Source organism: Pseudorca crassidens, chromosome Y (assembly GCF_039906515.1).
Source record: "Pseudorca crassidens isolate mPseCra1 chromosome Y, mPseCra1.hap1, whole genome shotgun sequence".
NCBI lineage: Eukaryota > Metazoa > Chordata > Mammalia > Artiodactyla > Delphinidae > Pseudorca > Pseudorca crassidens.
Window position 1 is genome coordinate 2,499,674 of NC_090318.1, and position 17,633 is coordinate 2,517,306.

General features: G+C 45.5%; 1 protein-coding gene across 6 annotated transcripts in view; it reads right to left on the minus strand.

The window, feature by feature from the left end:
• LOC137217836 (cAMP-dependent protein kinase catalytic subunit PRKX) overlaps positions 1-17,633 on the minus strand; it is an 84,547-nt gene that overhangs the window by 8,527 nt on the left and 58,387 nt on the right. For all 6 annotated transcript variants that reach the window (XM_067724805.1, XM_067724804.1, XM_067724803.1 and 3 more), the window contains 3 exons: positions 10,989-11,084; positions 5,863-5,920; positions 2,433-2,510 (listed from right to left, as the gene is read on the minus strand). In XM_067724805.1, the coding sequence (XP_067580906.1) occupies positions 2,433-2,510; positions 5,863-5,920; positions 10,989-11,084 (232 nt within the window). The remainder of the gene's footprint in view (positions 1-2,432; positions 2,511-5,862; positions 5,921-10,988; positions 11,085-17,633) is intronic.

Sequence of the window (17,633 nt, forward strand, 5' to 3'; positions counted from 1 at the left end):
ACAAGCAAGGGGCCAGATTTGGCCCACAGGTTGTACTTTGCTGATTCCTGCATACATCCAACTCCAAGATTCTGTCACACACACAGACACCAACTAGTTTTCTCTAATCCTATGAAACGGTTATGCTTTGTCCAGAGCCTTTAACACACGTGGTGAGCACCACCCCTCTCTCCCTTCCTCTGCAGGATGGATCCTAACCTGGATGTTTCACAAGACACTTGAGGCTCATGATGCTAGAATCCTCAAGTCAAGTCCAGGATGAGGACCTAGATTTGTCCCTGTCCCAAAGCTCCGTGCTTCCTAACAGACCACAGCAAAGCAGATGCAGCTGGAGAATCCTGACAGAGCATGTGCTCATACGTGGATCCCAGGGGGAACATTTTAACCGCTATGTGGACACAGAAATGAGTCAAGTAAATTAAAAATTATTCATGTAAAAAAAAAAAAAAGAAAAGAAAACCCTCTTGTCACTTGTATATTTCGGTGAGTGTATCAAAGTGCAAAGAGCATGGAGTGGTCAGCATCTCAGAAACATCAAGGAACTTCAGGTGAAGGTGCCACGTTCCTCATCTGACTCAGAAGTTCCGTGCCAGAAAGTCTAATTAGTGAGGTTCACGCTGTATACGCACAGCAGACAACTCCCATCCCCAAATGGGCCAAGCCACACGTGAATAGATCTTGGGTTGGCTCCATAAAAGAGGTTGAGGATTTACAAAGATTTTAAAAGTCACAGAGTAAGTTTAATGGTGACTTTTCCTTCATTCTTTCTCACTGCATTCAATAAATGAGCTATTTCTATAAACCAGGCACCACGTGGACAGAAGGTGCATGATTCTGGCTTTCAGAAACCTTCCAGCCCAGTCAATGGCTCCAGGGGAGTATCTCTATCTGGGTGGCATATTTGGAATCACTTGATGAGCTTTGAAAAAGCTATAAAAATAAAGTTACACAGAGATACCTCTTTTTAACCATCAGTTAGGCAAAACTGCAAAAGTTGTATAACTCACCACTCTTGAGCTGGGGGAAAAGAGGCATTTTTCAGAACGAGTCCCCTGGGAGCACAAAAGGATGCCATTTCTACAGGGACGTATGCTGCAAAAGTACCTAGATTTCAAACGCATTTACCCTCTGACCCAAGGATCTCACTTCTGGAAAGTCATCTTCAACACAAAAGAAATGTACGCAATTATTCCTTTTAGGAGACTGGAATCGGCATTAAGGGTCTGTCAGTTGAGGTCTGGTTAAGTAAACGATGGTAGAGACATGTAAAGGAGTTCCATGCGGTTTAAAAAGAATGAGAAAGCTATTCAGGCATATGGGAAGATCTCGAGGTTGTATCGTTAAATGAAAAAAGCAAAATTAGAATAGTGCACGTATAACTGTAGGTTTTCTGTTTTTAAAAAAGGAAGAAGGACTTCCCCGGTGGTCCAGTAGCTAAGCATCTGCCTTCCAATGCAGGGGACATGGGTTCGAGCCCTGGTCAGGGAACTAAGATCCCACGTGCCACGGGGCAACTAAGCCCGTGTGCTCTAGAGCCTGCGTGCCACAACTAGAGAGCCCGCGTGCCACAACTACTGAGCCCAAGTGCTCTGGAGCCCTCGCACCACAACTAGAGAGCCTGCGTGCCACAACTAAAGACCCGACACAGCCAAATAAATAAATAAAAACAAATACATTTTTTAAAAAAGGGAGAAAATAAGAATATGTGTATCCACCTGGGTTTACATTAACCTAAAGAAACTTTTAAAGGATACACAGAAGAATCTAATAAAAGTGGTTACCTATAGCCAGCTGGGAGGGGACAGCCTGGCCATGTATACCTATTAATATTGATTTGGTTTTTGAACAATGCGAATATGTTACTTAGGCAATTTTGTAAGTCAGTGTAATAGAATAAAATACATAAAAGTTAAAACCTTGAACAAAATGAATATCGGTTCCACCCCTAGAGTCTGGGCTGGGGGCGAGGCATTAGCATTTTTTAAGTCTCTCCACTGGCGCCCAAGTGCAACGTTGAAAACATTGCTGTTGAGGATACCCGTCAATCACATATTAAATTCAAAGATGGGCCTCAGAATACTTTCCATCTAAGCTACCACCATCACTGTGCCATATCCGTCCATAAGTATGAGACATGCGTCCTACCTGTGTTATTCCCCCTTAGAAAGGGAACAGATGAGATTCATCATCGTCTCAGAGCCAGGGACGGATGGAGCCAGTTCTCCAAAAACCCAACTGCAAAAGTGGGGTCTGAAGCCCCCATTAGGTGACTCTTTAGCTGAGCTCCCCCCGAATAGGGAACTTGGCTTGTTAATGATTTGGGATGGTTGCTTGTACCGAATCAATTCATTATGTGTCCATCCTAAGTGAATGAGAGCTCAGGAGAGCTCCAGGCTGCCCAGGGACGAACTGCCCATTTAAATATGTTGTACCTTCAGTTTCCTTTCTGGGACAGTCTCCCAGTCCATGGTCCGGAACCACCGATGCCGTTTCACATCCTCTGCTCCATTCTGCAAAAGAAACATGCATCATCAGTGAACAGAAGGTTGACAGGATAGGAAAGAAAATATTCCAAGAGAACCTCTACGTGATGCCCTACGGAGAAAAACAAGAGTTTGCTACGTTTGCAGTCACTGTGCCCAGAGTGTGAGCTATTAGGGAAAACTACAGATGAAGGCATTTGAGTTTCATTTGCTTTCCTTTGTCGTAGAAAGAAATCCGGGCACGAGGTTCACGTGTATGCCGCTCTGGACCAAAGACCGAAGTATAATTATGATTCAGCCTCTTGACACAAAATTAGACTGACGCGCAGTCAGGTCTGAGTTTGACACCTGTTTTCATCTTGACAATTTCCTCAGGTGAAATTACGCTCATTTTAGAAATGTATAAACTGAGATTCATTAAATGATGTCATTTGCTCTGTACTGCCCAGCGAGTAAGTCTATAACTCAAACTGAGAATGTCAAACTTCAGAGACTTTAACAACTACCCAACGTTGCCTCTCAATTAACAATGTGTACAGCACAGGGAATGCTACCCTATGCTCCGTCATAACCTACATGGGAATAGAATCTAAAAAAGAGTGGATACATGCATATGCGCTCACTTTGCCGTACAACTGAAACTAACACAACACTGTAAATCAACTCTACCCCCCCAAAAATTTTAAAAAAACAAAACACAAAAACCAATGTGTACTAAGGTCTGTCTAGTTCATCCTCAGCTGTGGTGTCAATAGCTGGACGGGAGGCACCACCAGTACCAGGACCTCTGAAAATCCCTTCCAAGTTCTCAGCCTTCAGCTGCACCCTTCTTCTCCTTTTTTACGACACTTGTAGCAACTTTTTAATCAATTAAATGCATGAAGTTATAAGACAGAAACATGTGATGTCTGTGACACAGGAGCCAGTGCATCTGAAGTTAACTTTTTAAAACGTGTATCAGTTCATATTTTTTAAAGTTTTAAATGATTTATCCTCAAAAAAGAAAATTCTCTGTAACCATATCTCCAAAAGGTAGGAGATGGGGTGTCAATGTTTTCTAGTTTTTTTCCAGTCCTATTATTTTGAAAACTCTTTTTCTTTTCCTATTTCTTTCCATCCATATGTAAGTCAAATAATGACATCTGATGAGTGTTACCTTGAGGGATGCTGAGAGAAGGTAAATGGGACTGAAGGTTACTCCCTAAAAGTTCAAACTCAGTATGGATACTAAGGTTTTATGGTATCTAGATAGATGACAGAGAGATAGATGTAGATGACGGTAGAGGACAGATGATGAGCTATTTAGATAGATACATTTATAGATGATAGATGAAAGTTAGGTAGATAGGTGTTCAATAGACAACAGACATATGATAGATGATGGAAGATAACAGATGATAGGTGATAGATACATAGGCAGATAGATGATAGATAAATTGATAGATAATGGAGAGATAGATGGATGAGATATCTAGATAGATGATTGATAGATGACGGATATATAGGTAGATAGATGATGGAATATGACAGACATATAGACAGACATAGATGATAGATAAATACAACAAATAGACAAAGAAGTGAAGGAGAAAGTAAGTGCTAGAAACTTCCCAAGTGTGGAGGACAGAGCAGTGTCCACAGAGGATGAAGGAGTTAAACACAATGGTCTGTTTGGGAAATAAAAAGAGAAACACTGCAAATGAAGGAGCGCCAGGAGGAGAAACACAGCCCGTTACTGGATGAACAACCATCCCGTTTCACAGATCTGTTCCTTTCACCAGTGATATCCAACCACTCAGCGTTTACTCCCCTCCCTTAAGGACCTCAACACGAGCCAATCTCCATGAGGAGCCTTAACTAGCCAACCGATTTAACTCGTTATGTATTGAGCTGTGCTCCCCACGAAAGGACATGTTGAGGCCCTAATTCTCAGCACCTGTGAATGTAACTTTATTTGGAAACAAGGTTTCTGTAGATGTAAACAAGTCAAGATGAAGCCATTGGGGTGGACCCTAAATGCAATGACAGTGTCCTTACAAGACACAGAAGAGGAGAGACACAGACACAGAGGAGAAGCCCCGGGAAGACAGAGGCAGAGACAGGAGGGAGGCGGCCACAAGCCCAGGGACGCCTGGAGCCCCCAGAAGCTGGAAGAGGCAGGAAGGACCCTCCCCTGGAGCCCCTGGAGGGAGCACGGCTCTGGGACATCTGGACCTCAGACGTCTGGTCTCCAGGATGGGGGAGGATGGATTCCTGTGGCTTTAAGCTCACCATTTGTGGTCCTTTGTTACTGCCGCCCCAGGAAATGAACACACCCACATAAACAGAGGACCCCACGAGACCTGCGGGGTTCAAGTCTCACACACAGGTCTCCTTTGTCCCTCAAGACTGCAACGGACAGGGTCAATGCACTGGTCCGCGTCTAAGTTTATCCACAGACGTCCAGAGCTAGAAACAGCTAAGAAAATGTCCCTGGTTTGTCTCAAATTCAGCAGTGCCAAAACAGAACCAAGACAGGCATATACAATATCACAGTTTATACAAGTCAGTTCCTTCCACGTGTTTCCCTCCAGATGAAAAGTTTGACAAAAGCACACATGGTGTACAGCTTCTAAAATGACGATGAATTCACACACCAACCTGCACATGCATGTTTATAGCAGCACTATTCATAACAGCCAAAAAGTGGCAACAGCCCAAGTGTCCATGGACGGATGGACGGATACACAGCACGGGGTCCATCCACACAGTAGAAGAGGACTCAGCCAGGACAAGGAGAAAAGCTCTGACCCAGGCTACCACGTGGATGGACCCTGAACACACGATGCTCAGTGAGAGAAGCAGACACAAAAGGTCATGTTGTGTATGATTCCATTTTCATGAGAGCTCAGAATAAGACAATCTATAGAGACAGAAAGTAGCCCAGTGGTTGCCTACCACCAGGAGGGATAGAAGGATAGAGAGGTGACAGACACAGGATACAGGATATAGGTTTCTTTTGGAAAGGATGAGCAGGTTCTTTAAAACTGTGGTGATGGTCGCACAATTTTGCAAATACATTACAAGCCATCGGACCGTCCACTTTAAAACGGGGAAACTGGATGGTATGTGAATTATACCTCAACAACGTTGTTTAAAAATGCAAAAGTAAATAAAGTCATGATTCGTAACCTACAGATCACTGCTGAGTCACTAGCTCCTTTGGAGAGACAAGGAGATGGGGTGTAGACCCAGTTTGATTCTGCAGGCCCCAGAAACCCAGATTTGGAATCTGACCAATGACTGAATACGAATGTTCTGCCTTTGCTGAAGGGTGTGAAGTCAAATGACAGGCACTTATAACGAATACCACTTCACACGTACGGACGGAAACACTCACCTTCATGTTTCCCAATCTCCTGGTTCTGTCGACAACAAGCAATTTCTTAATGAGGTCTCTGTTTGGGAGACGGAGACAAAAACACAGACGTGTTGATACGGACCCAGGCAAACACAGCAGGTCAACAGTACTAAAATCCACACCGTACAACGTGGACAACGGGCGCAGCGGTTCACACTGGCTGAACGCTTTCTAACGCTTCTTTCTAACCATGATCTGTTCCTCAATAATTTCTGCGGCGCAGAGCTGCGAAAGGGACCTAGCTAAGGGGAAGAGGTTGATTAGATCATCGTAGAGAAGAACAGCCCCAGAGCCAGAGAAAATGTGCCTGCCCTGGGGATGGGGAGGCTTCATTTCAGACATACGAGTCCGGCCATCCCCGCCGACTACACGACATGCGCTTTCACCAAAATCGATGGTCTCGCTTTGCCCTGTGGGTCTGTTTATCTGTGAGATTCTTGTCTGGCCATCCTTGCCTTCCCGTAAGCACGTAAACTTATTGGATCCCTTTCGTGTGTGCCGGTTCACTGAGATCCTCCCTCTAGATAGCAGACGGGGGACTTCCCTGGTGGTCCAGTGGTAAAGAATCCCCCTTCCAGTGCAGGGGACACGGGTTTGATCCCTGGTCAGGGAACTAAGATCCCACAGGCCGCGGAGCAACTAAGCCTGCGTGCCGCAACTACTGAGCTCACACGCCTCAACTAGAGAGCCTACGCCCTTTGGAACCTGCGCGCTACAACGACAGAGCCCACGCGCCCTGGAGCCTGCACGCCACAACTAGAGAAGAGGAAATCCGCACGCCACAACTAGAGAGAAGCCTGCACGCTGCAACGAAGAGCCCGTGCACTTCAACAAAAGATCCCGCATGACGCAACTAAGACCCGACACAGCCAAAAATAAATTAAATAATAAATAATCTTGTTTAAAAATAAATAAATAAATTGCAGGCAGTACCAGAATACAGCAGGATGGTCAATTATGATGGGAAACTGGAGATGGTTTTCAAGACTTCCAGAAGATGGGCTAGCTCTCAGAGTAACAGTTAAGGAAATAAAAAGTATAATGTGTGTGTTTAAGTATCTAATACGCTGACCATGTTGTGTATACATTAATATCCAGGGACTTCAAGCATATGAGGATGTTTTCCAGGACAATCAAACACCCCCGACTCAGCTTTAAGCATCTCAGCTTTCCTGAATCCAACGATGCCCCGGGGTAAGCAGCACAAACGCAGGCTCCAGCTACGCCCTGGGCGCTGTGGGACCCGCTAAGGAGGCTCAGCTGCGTCAGGTGATAAATGAGGGACCGGGGACCCAGGGCTCCTCACATCTGCACTGTGAAATCCCCCAGGTTCCTACTGATCCAACTCTGTTAAGGTATAACTGTAACACAGTTTCCCCACACTGTGTACCTTAAGTAGCACGGGAGTCCTTCTAGACGTTCTCCCAAATCCATCTCAAAGAGAAAACCCAAGAACACTGGCTCACCTAAGGCTAGGATGTAGCCTTAAGGCTAGGATTTTGATGTGTCCATCGAAAACAGAGGAAATGTACTCTTGTGCAAGGCACAGGGATACAGAGCACTGAGAAATGAAGGTACCTTTCCCATACTTAGTGAGTCTCCCCTTCATTATTTTGACATACCAAAGGAACACACTAAAAAACACAAGGTCACCAAACACCACACTCGCAAAACATCCCCAAACCCATGTGTTTTTTTCTTCTTCTTCCCTATTATTTACAGCACCCTTAGTCCTATGAGTGCATATCCTTAAAGCTGCCATTCCCAGGATTACAAGAAAATCAAAGATTTATTTAATATATAAAATCAGATCTTTGCGAAACAGCTCGATCCTGCAGGCAAAAGGTGCAAAGGAAAATGGGCCACCCGATATGGCAACACCACACAGGAACTCTGCAGGCATCCAAGACGCGGCAGGTGGGCACCTCCATCCTGGAATGCCTGTGAGTCCACTGGCAGGCCCTTCATTCACCGAGGCTGAAACTCTGAATCCTGCTGACTCCCCGGGTGCCAGCTGGCTTCTCCTCGACACTTTCAGACACAGAGAAACACTTGTAAATAAATATGAGTTCTACCAAGTCGGCACAAAGCCCCCAAGCTTCTACTTCCTTTTCCATTAAACATATTCCTGCAAGGAAACCCGAAGCTTCATCCAAAGAGACATGTGCCCAGGCCAACACGCTGACACGGTCCAACGCTGAGGTTGCAGGAACCCACAAAGGACCTGAACAACTTCAGTCAAAATTCTACCCTCAGGGCCACCTGGTGACAGTCACTTGGGTAGGAAATCACTCCCTCGGGCTCTGCTTCTCAGCCAGCTCATGAAGATCTAGGCTAAAACGTGAAGAAGTAAAGCTTTACTCAACTATGGTCTGCCATCACCAAGGGCAGCAGAGGGTCCCAGGTTCCTGCCCTTGGTGAGCCCCTCACTGGGGACGTGAGAGGAAGCGCCTGGAGCTGCGCACGTGAGCCCTCGCCCTCGCCCTCACCCTCACCCTAACCAAGGATTCCAGAACAGCCTCTGCTGCTTCTCTCTTGAAAGTAAACTAGGAGAAAAAGACGGGGAGTTGGCAGCAGACCGGACGGAGATTACGCTTAGGTCTGTTCTCTTTCTATAACATCTTCTTGTTCACGAAATGTTGGAAACGTACTCTATATACGAACGTGAGTGTAAAAGAGAATGAAACTGTGCCGTTTGCAGTAACGTGGATGGACCTGGAGGGGATCATACTAAGTGACGTCAGTCAGAAGAGAAAGACAAATATCATATGATGTCACTTGTATGTGGCATCTAAAAAATGATACAGGGACTTCCCTTCCAGTGGTCAGGGCTCCGCACTTCCAATGCAGGGGCCCTGGGTTCAATCCCTGGTCGGGGAACTAAGATCCTACATGCTGCGCTCATGGCCAGAAAAAAAAAAGATACAAGTGAACTTATCTGTGAAACAGAAACAGACTCACAGACACAGAAAACAGACTTATTGGGAAAGGGGGTGGGGGGAGATAAATTAGGAGTTTGGGATTAGCAGATACACACTACTGTATATAAAATAGACAACAAGGACCTACTATATAGCATAGGGAATTATATTCAATATCTTGTAATAACCTATAATGAGAAAGAATCTGAAAAAGAATTGATATGTATATATAATATACATATATATATAATATATATATACATATATATGTACATATATGTGTATATGTATAACCTAATCACTGCTGTACACCTGAAACTAACACAATACTGTGAAGCAACTACGCTTCAATAAAACAGAATGGATAAAAAAATGGGGGTAAAATAGAAATAAAATTTACTATTTTAACCATTACAAATACATACATTAACATAAGCAAATAAATGACCTAAGATTTATGGATCTTCCCTTCTCCTGGGGAAACACCTCCTGGAAGAATTTAAGTCCTTCCTTGAAAGAGGAAGGGGATCCAGTCTGATGATCTGTGTTGCCTGAGACCGTCACAAGTTTACCAAAGAAAGCAGCAGGCTATGAGGACACAGGAGGTAGTTCATCTTTATCTTGCTTGGAGCACGTGCACCCATGGCAGCAGTGACGTCACACCCATCACGGGCGGGTCCCGCCAACATGCAGCGGGTGTTTACAAGCCGCAGGTGTACCAGGAGAATTCCAGGGAGTCTACAGGGGCCGTCAAGTAGCAGCGCCCATGGGTGTGAGTAGGTGCTACTCTGATCATATCATCGGTCAATCGTTGATACATTTATAACTTAACTTTACTTTTTTCTCTTTATTTTGTCTTCTCTTAATACCCTCCCCCGATCCTTCCTCATCCCTCCCCACCCCTCCCCTATAACTCAATTTGTAAAGTGTTTTGCCATCCATTCGAAACATTGTTTCGAATGGATGGCAAATCTCAACGATCAAAAATAACTGGCAAATCTCAAGGATCAAAAATAATTCTCGTGCTGATTCCAAATCAACTCCTCGCATCAACACTGATGGGATCCGGAGCCTGGGAGAGAAATCCTAGACCATATTTCTTCATTTCTTTCTAGAGCAATAGACTTTTGAGTGCTGTATGCATTCCCCTTGTCACCTTACTGTCGGACCATTCAGGACTCAGAAGTCTCCCTTCCGGATAATTTACACCTAACTGGAGTCTCCTTTTCTTGCTAAAATCTTTTGAAACCTAGCTGGTGGGTCAAACACGACACAAGCTCCAGCCACACGAACCAAGAAGAACACCATCCTTGGTCCACACTGAGCATTGCTGTTTCAGGTGAAACAAAACTAGATGCAGCCAGTGGCCCCAGGATCACAGCTGATCACTGTCATGAAATAAGTTTTCCCTGAACTTAACAGGTTCCTTTAAAATTATGTAGCAAAAAAAGAGAGAAAAGTGTAGTTCTCAACTAAACACAATGAAACCCCATTTGGGGATCAGAAGAGGTTGGAAGCACCTATCAATGTATCTGGGAAACACAGTAAAACAGCTAGAAATTGGGACTCACAACGGTGCCAATGGCTAAAAGCTGACCCACAGAGCAAGGTCGTTGGAAAAATCGTTGGAAAACCTAAAGCGTTCTTATCTTTTAAAAAATTTAGCTTTTCCTCCCACTGACACAAAAATGCACACCCCAAGTTTAACACTGAAGCAACGCGACAGTTCTTGAAACAACGAGGGCGTAACTCAAAATTCTAGCAGGAGAAAGGACTTTAAGAATGAAAATAATTTAAGCAGGAGAGAAAAGATAAACTCTGCTAAAGCCATCAACGCTTGTGCCAACCGCAACACTAGCTGGGAGGAAGGACACCCTCCTTGTCACATAACAAAACGGCTCTCGTATTAAATATGATAACAAACGCCTTTATTCGCTAATTGTAAGTGTCATTTATGTTAAACGGTATAAAATAGGGCTGAGAGTCATTAAAAGGTGAACTCTCATCCCAGCAGAGTCATGAAAACCTCTTCCCTTTTGGTGGAAAAAAGGACCGGTCAAGACGGCTTCAGCCCAGCACAGAGAATAACACAGGATGGTACCCCGCTCGGCAGATGCCATAACTGGGGTTTCTTAGATGCTTTAAAAACAAACACACCCGACGAGGAGGGAACGGTTTACTTACTTGACACTGAAGTCCAAATGCCTGGGGAAATCGATCTTGCCTGCAAGAATTTTTTGGTAAATGCCAAATGCATTGTCATCAAAAAACGGAGGAAACCTGTTAGAAACATAAACATCTATTTTTAGTGTTGAGCAAGTGTGGAAAACATCCCTGCTGGGTAAGGAGGACTCTTTCCGCCTGACCCGGGCAGAACAGAATTTATTTCACGGCCGCTCTTTCCTCGCATCCTGGAGTCCATGGATGGCTCGAGACCAGCTTCGAAGACATGGTTGCGAGAGGCCAAGCGTGAAGCACTGCAGCCCGAGGACAGAGGATGGGCCGGCAAAGAAAAGGCAATGACCGTGAGGCCATCTGACCAACTCTGAGGTCACTAGGGTGCCATTAAAAATGTCTCCCCAACTGGACCATGAGTGGACCTCTTTGTATCCCTCCTGCGTACGGGAGTGTGGAGCATACAGTAGGTGCTCAATAAGTGTACACAGGCCAAATGTAAGAGGAGAGGTTACACTGGATCCTATTTTTTTTGGCTCAAGTACTTCATAACTTTACAGAAGCCAATATGTAGATCTCCACGGTCGATGAATTCACCTCCATCCTACTTTGGGAGGTGAGTGACAGCAGGGCTGGTTTCCAGTTTGCGATTTTAGGCACAAAGATCTACACTAGGGGTTGGCCAATGATGGCCCACAGCCTCTTTTTGTCAATAAAGTTGTACTGGTACATGCATGCCATACACGTATGTATCCTCTGCGGCAGTGTTACCACAATTAAAGACTATAGTCTAGTTAGAGAAACTAACAGACCTATCCTTTCTAACATCTGGAAATAGAAAAACAACACAACGTGACATAAGCTAAAGAAGAAATATACTTCCAACTGTGCGGACCACGAAAAATCCAAGAAACTCTAGAAGTAAACCACTAAATGCATACCAGATAGCCACACGTCCCTGGGCACGAGGTATACTTCTGATACTTCCTCAGAGTGTTCAAGGCAAAGACCTACTCGAAAGCAAAACCTCTATTTAGTTTCTTTAGAAGGAGGTCTTCTAATTCAGTAGAATAAGCAGTGGAAATATGAAGGGGAGTTTTCAAATGATGGTCTGATTGATGGCAAATCTCAATGATCACCAATAATTCTCGTGCTGATTCCAAATCAACTCCTCATGTTTTTTTTAAAGAGAAACAGTGTATCACGGGTGGAATGGTGGCCTCCAGAGTTACACCCGTGTCCTCACCCTGACTACCTAAATGGGACCTTATACGGAAACAGAGTTTTTGCAGATGTGATAAGTGAAGGGTCTGAGATGAGGTCCTCAGGGAGAAAATGTGTCATACATACCTACCCACGTGTGTGGAGAATGTGGCACGCAGTACTCTGGGGGAGCTGGCATTACACGACACTATCATGGGAAAGGCATGTTAGCAGTAGTTTAGCGAGCGGAAAAAACAATAATAAGGGAGAGCACTAACACATCTTGCCTGAAGGAAAAAGCACGGAGAGGGCATATCGGAGAACTCGGCGTGTGCAAAGCGGCCAGAGAAAGTGCCCTCAAGTCTCTACCTTTAATCCAACAGAATCCTTCCAATTCTTAATAAACGGGTGCTTGTTATACAGAAGTGGGCGTTATGTGCACCTTGCGTTGTCCATGGTGAGACGTAGCCAGAAGGACAAGCTGCCCATCCCCGTGAAGGCAGGCTCGAGACTTTTGTCTGAAAAATTCATGCCAATTTTGCCATTTTCTCCATCATCTATCTGGATTCTTTGTATAGATACTGTCGACCTACCTAAATCTCCCAGTAAAAAAAAATGGATTGTCCAGAAACAGGCGCCATTGTTGTGACCTTGCGTTTCTCATCAGACCCCAGAGACCCATTACAAAATGATGCTCCTGGGACGGCCCCAGTGGCCCAGTGCTTAAGACTCCATGCTTTGGACTTCCCTGGTGGTGCAGTGGTTAAGAATCCACCTGCCAATGCAGGGGACATGGGTTCGAGCCCTGGTCCGGGAAGATCCCTCATGCCGCGGAGCCACGAAGCCCGTGTGCCACAACTACTGAGCCTGCGCTCTAGAGCCCGCGAGTCACAAGTACTGAGCCCGCAAACCTACAGGCCGTGCTCCCAACAAGAGAAGCCACCGCAATGAGAAGCCCGCGCACGGCAACCAAGAGTAGCCCTCGCTCGCCGCAACTAGAGAAAGCCCGCACACAGCAACGAAGACCCAACGCAGCCACAAATAAACAAACAAATACACAAATTTATCTAAAAAAAAAAAAAGACTCTGTGCTTTCACTGCAGGGGGCACGGGGGGTTTGATCCCCCGTCTGGGAAGTTCCGCATGCCACAGGATGTGGCCAGAAAACAAAAACAAAATGATGGTCCCAAACTATGAGCCCATTGTAACAGGGAAAGGACCTTGGAAGGCAGGTACATTGGAAATGGCTTCAAGGAAAAGAAGAGTTTCTGGAGAGAGAAGTGAGAGATGGCCTGCTATAGTATCGCCCTCTTTGGACTTCTCCCTCCAAGGTCCTCGGCCTCATACGTTCCTATAAAACAAATATCTGAGATCCTCAGAAAAAGGGGCAAGAACAAAGTACTGGGCCAGGAAACACCCGGGCAGACTGGAACGTGAGAGAGAGTCCCGGGGCACCCTATCTTTGGCATGGCAGCCGTGATTCTCAAAGTGGGGTCCCAGGGAACCCTCGGGTTCCTCGAGGCCTTTTCAGGAGATCTGTGACACCCTTTTTCTGACTATAAATCTGAATATGGCTGCATTTTCGTCACATACCTCAACCAAAACAACGAATCACACCAGACAGAGTGTGAGACAAGGGAAGGACGCAGTGGCCCGCAATGAAGCTGGACATAAAATAGTGAACATGTGTACAACGTCACTGTTTTCTCTAACTATTTTTAATACTAGGAAATAGTTATTGTTTTCATTAAAAATTTGATTTATGTTCATCATTAGTCTATCACCTTATGCTTTTACGTATAAACTTATATACTTATATATACAATCTCAGTTTAACTTCCAAATGTGGTAAACGTTGACAGATAGAACCTGCATCCGTGAGAGCTCTTTGGGGTCGATACTAACGTTTAGGGGCGTTTTCATAACTTTTAGGAAGGGAGTCACTTTTAGGACAGATGGTTACTGAAAACTTTTAGGGTCCTGCGGCTGAAATGTTTTGAGAACCACTGCACCGCAGCTAATGTTCTACATGGAGGCAACTCCAAATGCAGACTAGTTCCATCTTCCTGAAAAACAGGCATGCGACTGAAACTCTCCACATGGGTGGACATGAAAGGAACAGATGATGGAAGACATCAGGGCTGAGTTGGGCGCTCCTGGAAAAGCCCATGAATGGTCCACCTGTTTTCAATCCAACCGAAACATTTCTTACTCGATGAAAATAAAATCCCAGTTAGGACATGCTCTCATACCTAATCATGGGGCTGGTTGTACCCAGCAAATGTACTTCTTGTACTTCATGAAACATTTCACCCACCAATGAAAGCAATAAGCAAACAGACAAGGCAGAGTCTAGCCTGATCTTGCTAAAGGTGCCAAAACAGAAGATGGAAATCCAACAGGCACGCGGGAGACGGGAACTTGGAAGAAAAGGCCACCTCCGCCATCTGTATGAGAACTCCCTCCCACTGGCCACCAAAGGCGTCTGGGTTCAAGGGGGTGAGAAGAGCAGCCTGCACCATCCAGTGATCTCGTGGGCAACGAACACACGGAACCAGATGGTTTCAGATCCACTGAGCGCTCCAGAGAGAACAGAAAGGGGTGCTAGGGCGGAGCGTGGCTGGAAGCAGCGGAGGAGGGCTCTGAGGGCAGGTTACAGGTGAGCCTGAATCGTGAGGACTGGAAGCGAAGGGACCGGCCGGGGGGATGCCCTCAGGCGGCTGGCAGAGAGAGGGACAGCAGTGCCGCATCGGGGGCTGGAGGCGCAGCAGGAAGGCCCGCGATCCCAGGAGAGGGGCCAGGCCTCCGTCTAAGGTGGGCAGATCTTCTACAGACCGACTCAGAGCCTCCTATAACGAGGAGCTCCGGGTCTGTCCCCTCGAGGGCTGCTAGGGAGAAGGACGTGGCCTGGCGGGTGTCGGTGAGGGACCCCTCCGGTGGCTGCCAGGGGAACGGGCCACGGGCAGGGGCAGCTGGAGGAGACGGGTCCAGGCGAGAGCAGAGGCTGGCCAGACTTCAGGGGCAGCCCCGGGGCAGCCAGGCGTGCGGTGTGGGCAAGGACGGGTGTCTCTGGAAATACCACCCAGACAAGCCTGACTCTAACTGAAATGTGGAAAACAAAAATATGCCGACTGTGAACTAACAGTTCCCTTTTATGAAACGCAAAGTTCAGCTTACGGGGTTCTGGGTTAGCAGAGGGTTTGAATTATTAACCTCCAATTATTCTAATAATAGGACCTAGTAATAGATTCTAATTACACTATTTTCTACTGAATTCCTAATATTCTCTGAGAACACTAGAACTACCGTATGGCTAACCTTCTACTGGAACAGAATATTTTCTATTTTCTAATATTCTAATATACTACATCCCAATAGTAATGAGAATATTATTTTAATATATTATATCCTAATAGTATCTTAGTTACTATTAAAATAGCATATTAAATTATTAGAATTCTAATAATTATGTTTATATAATAACCCTCATAATAATTCTAGTATATCCTAATATTATATTCTAATTCTACCCTATCCTACTCTATTTTAATAATTTTCTATTATGGTCTATCCACACTGTGTTCTAACAGTGTATTATATTCCAACCTTGCCTCTCCTAATGATATTCCGCATTACTGTGTTCTGTACTATTAGAGTCCAACCGAACAATAAAGACAAAACAGAGGACACGTGGACCCCATTCTGCTCAACATGACTGGGCGCCGGGATTCAATTCTCCTCGGACAAGGCTGCCCTCTCGTGGTCAGCAATGCACAGGAGGGAAGGTATGTTGCTGGCTTGAGCGTCGAAGCTGATCAAGTACAGGTGCAGAAAGATGTACAGTTTCTATACCTTCTTGGTGGATCGACCGTACATGCCATTTATTTCAGCGTGCTGCTTTGATGAGGACTTCCTGGGCTAGGGTGCATATGAAGAAACTTGGGTCTATGTGATTTGCTAGAGGTGTCTGACTAAAGAGCAATGGAAAACTGAAAAGATTTGATAGATTGATAGATATTGATCTATGATTGATAGACGTTGATCTATGATTGACAGATATTGATCTATGATTGATAGATGTTGATCTATGATTGACAGATATTGATCTATGATTGATAGATATTGATCTATGATTGACAGAAAGGCAGATAGCTAAAAATTAATAGATATACAGTTAGAGATAGATATAAATAGACGATAGGTAGATAAAAATAAATAGAGAGTTAGAGATCGATACAGGTAGATGATAGAATAGGTAGATGACAGATGATAGATACATAGAATAGATGACATACAGATGATAGATAGCAGATATACAGTTAGAGATAAATAGGTACAGATAGTAAGACAGACAAATAGGTAGACAGATGATGGATAAAAATGACAAACTAGATGATAGGTAAATATGATGATAAACAGGTGACAAGAGTGGGCAGATAGGTACATTATGTAAATAGATACCAGAGCTGACAACAGATACAACAGAGAAGATATACAAAGACGACAGATAGATACAGATGACAGATACACAGACGGTAACTAGATATAAACGACAGACAGATCATAGGTAGACGATGAAGAGATGGACGACTGATAGATGAATACGGACAGGTTTGCAGAGATTGCCTCCTGGTTGCTCACACACTCAATGCAGGAGAAGGCCTCTTTCCATCTTTCTTTCCAACTGAAAGCTGTGGACCAGCCCTGCAGGGAATCACACAGGCATGGAACAGGCTCCGGGTTTTATTAAAACCAGAGCAAACTCAGTGTCTGCAAAACTTACCAGCAAAAAGCACAGCCGCCAATGAAGGCAGGACACAGGGAAGGGGCGGGAGTGTGGACGGAAGGCTGCACGTCAGACAGAAGAGCCTCGCGTTCACAGGACGGGGAAGAATCCCCAGGTCCACAGTTTCTACGAGGGGGATGCCTGCTTTCTGTGTCCATCCTGCACGTCTCACGCAGAAGCCACACACTTCACTATTTAATCATGCCGACCCCTTGAGAAACAGTCTGGCTCTCGGCTATCTGGACGAGGGGCAGCGTGACTCCTAACCTCCCCCGAGGCACGTTTGGGATTCCAGGGAAGAACACCCTCTTTCCCTTCCGGCACACTCTCCGTTCATAACGTCCTCAGTTGCGTGATCCGACACGTACGTTACCCAGCTCCGGGAATCACTCCAGAGCGTCCGTGCGGGAGATGAACAGCATTTTCTTGGGAGACAGGGACACTTACAGACAGGACAGAAGACCTCGACAGCCGTGCCCTGCTGGTCCTTCAAGCCTCCGCTTTTGCTCTTTGGAAATCAAGCCGGACGGTCCGTTCATATCACCGTCACCAGCAGCGGGAAACTGCCGTGCGACCCGACCCCGAGAAGCTGCCCCCGACCCCCGGTGCCCCATCCTGGGGGCGGGCTGGGCACCCCAGGGCCAGCGAGGGGGGCAGGGACTCGC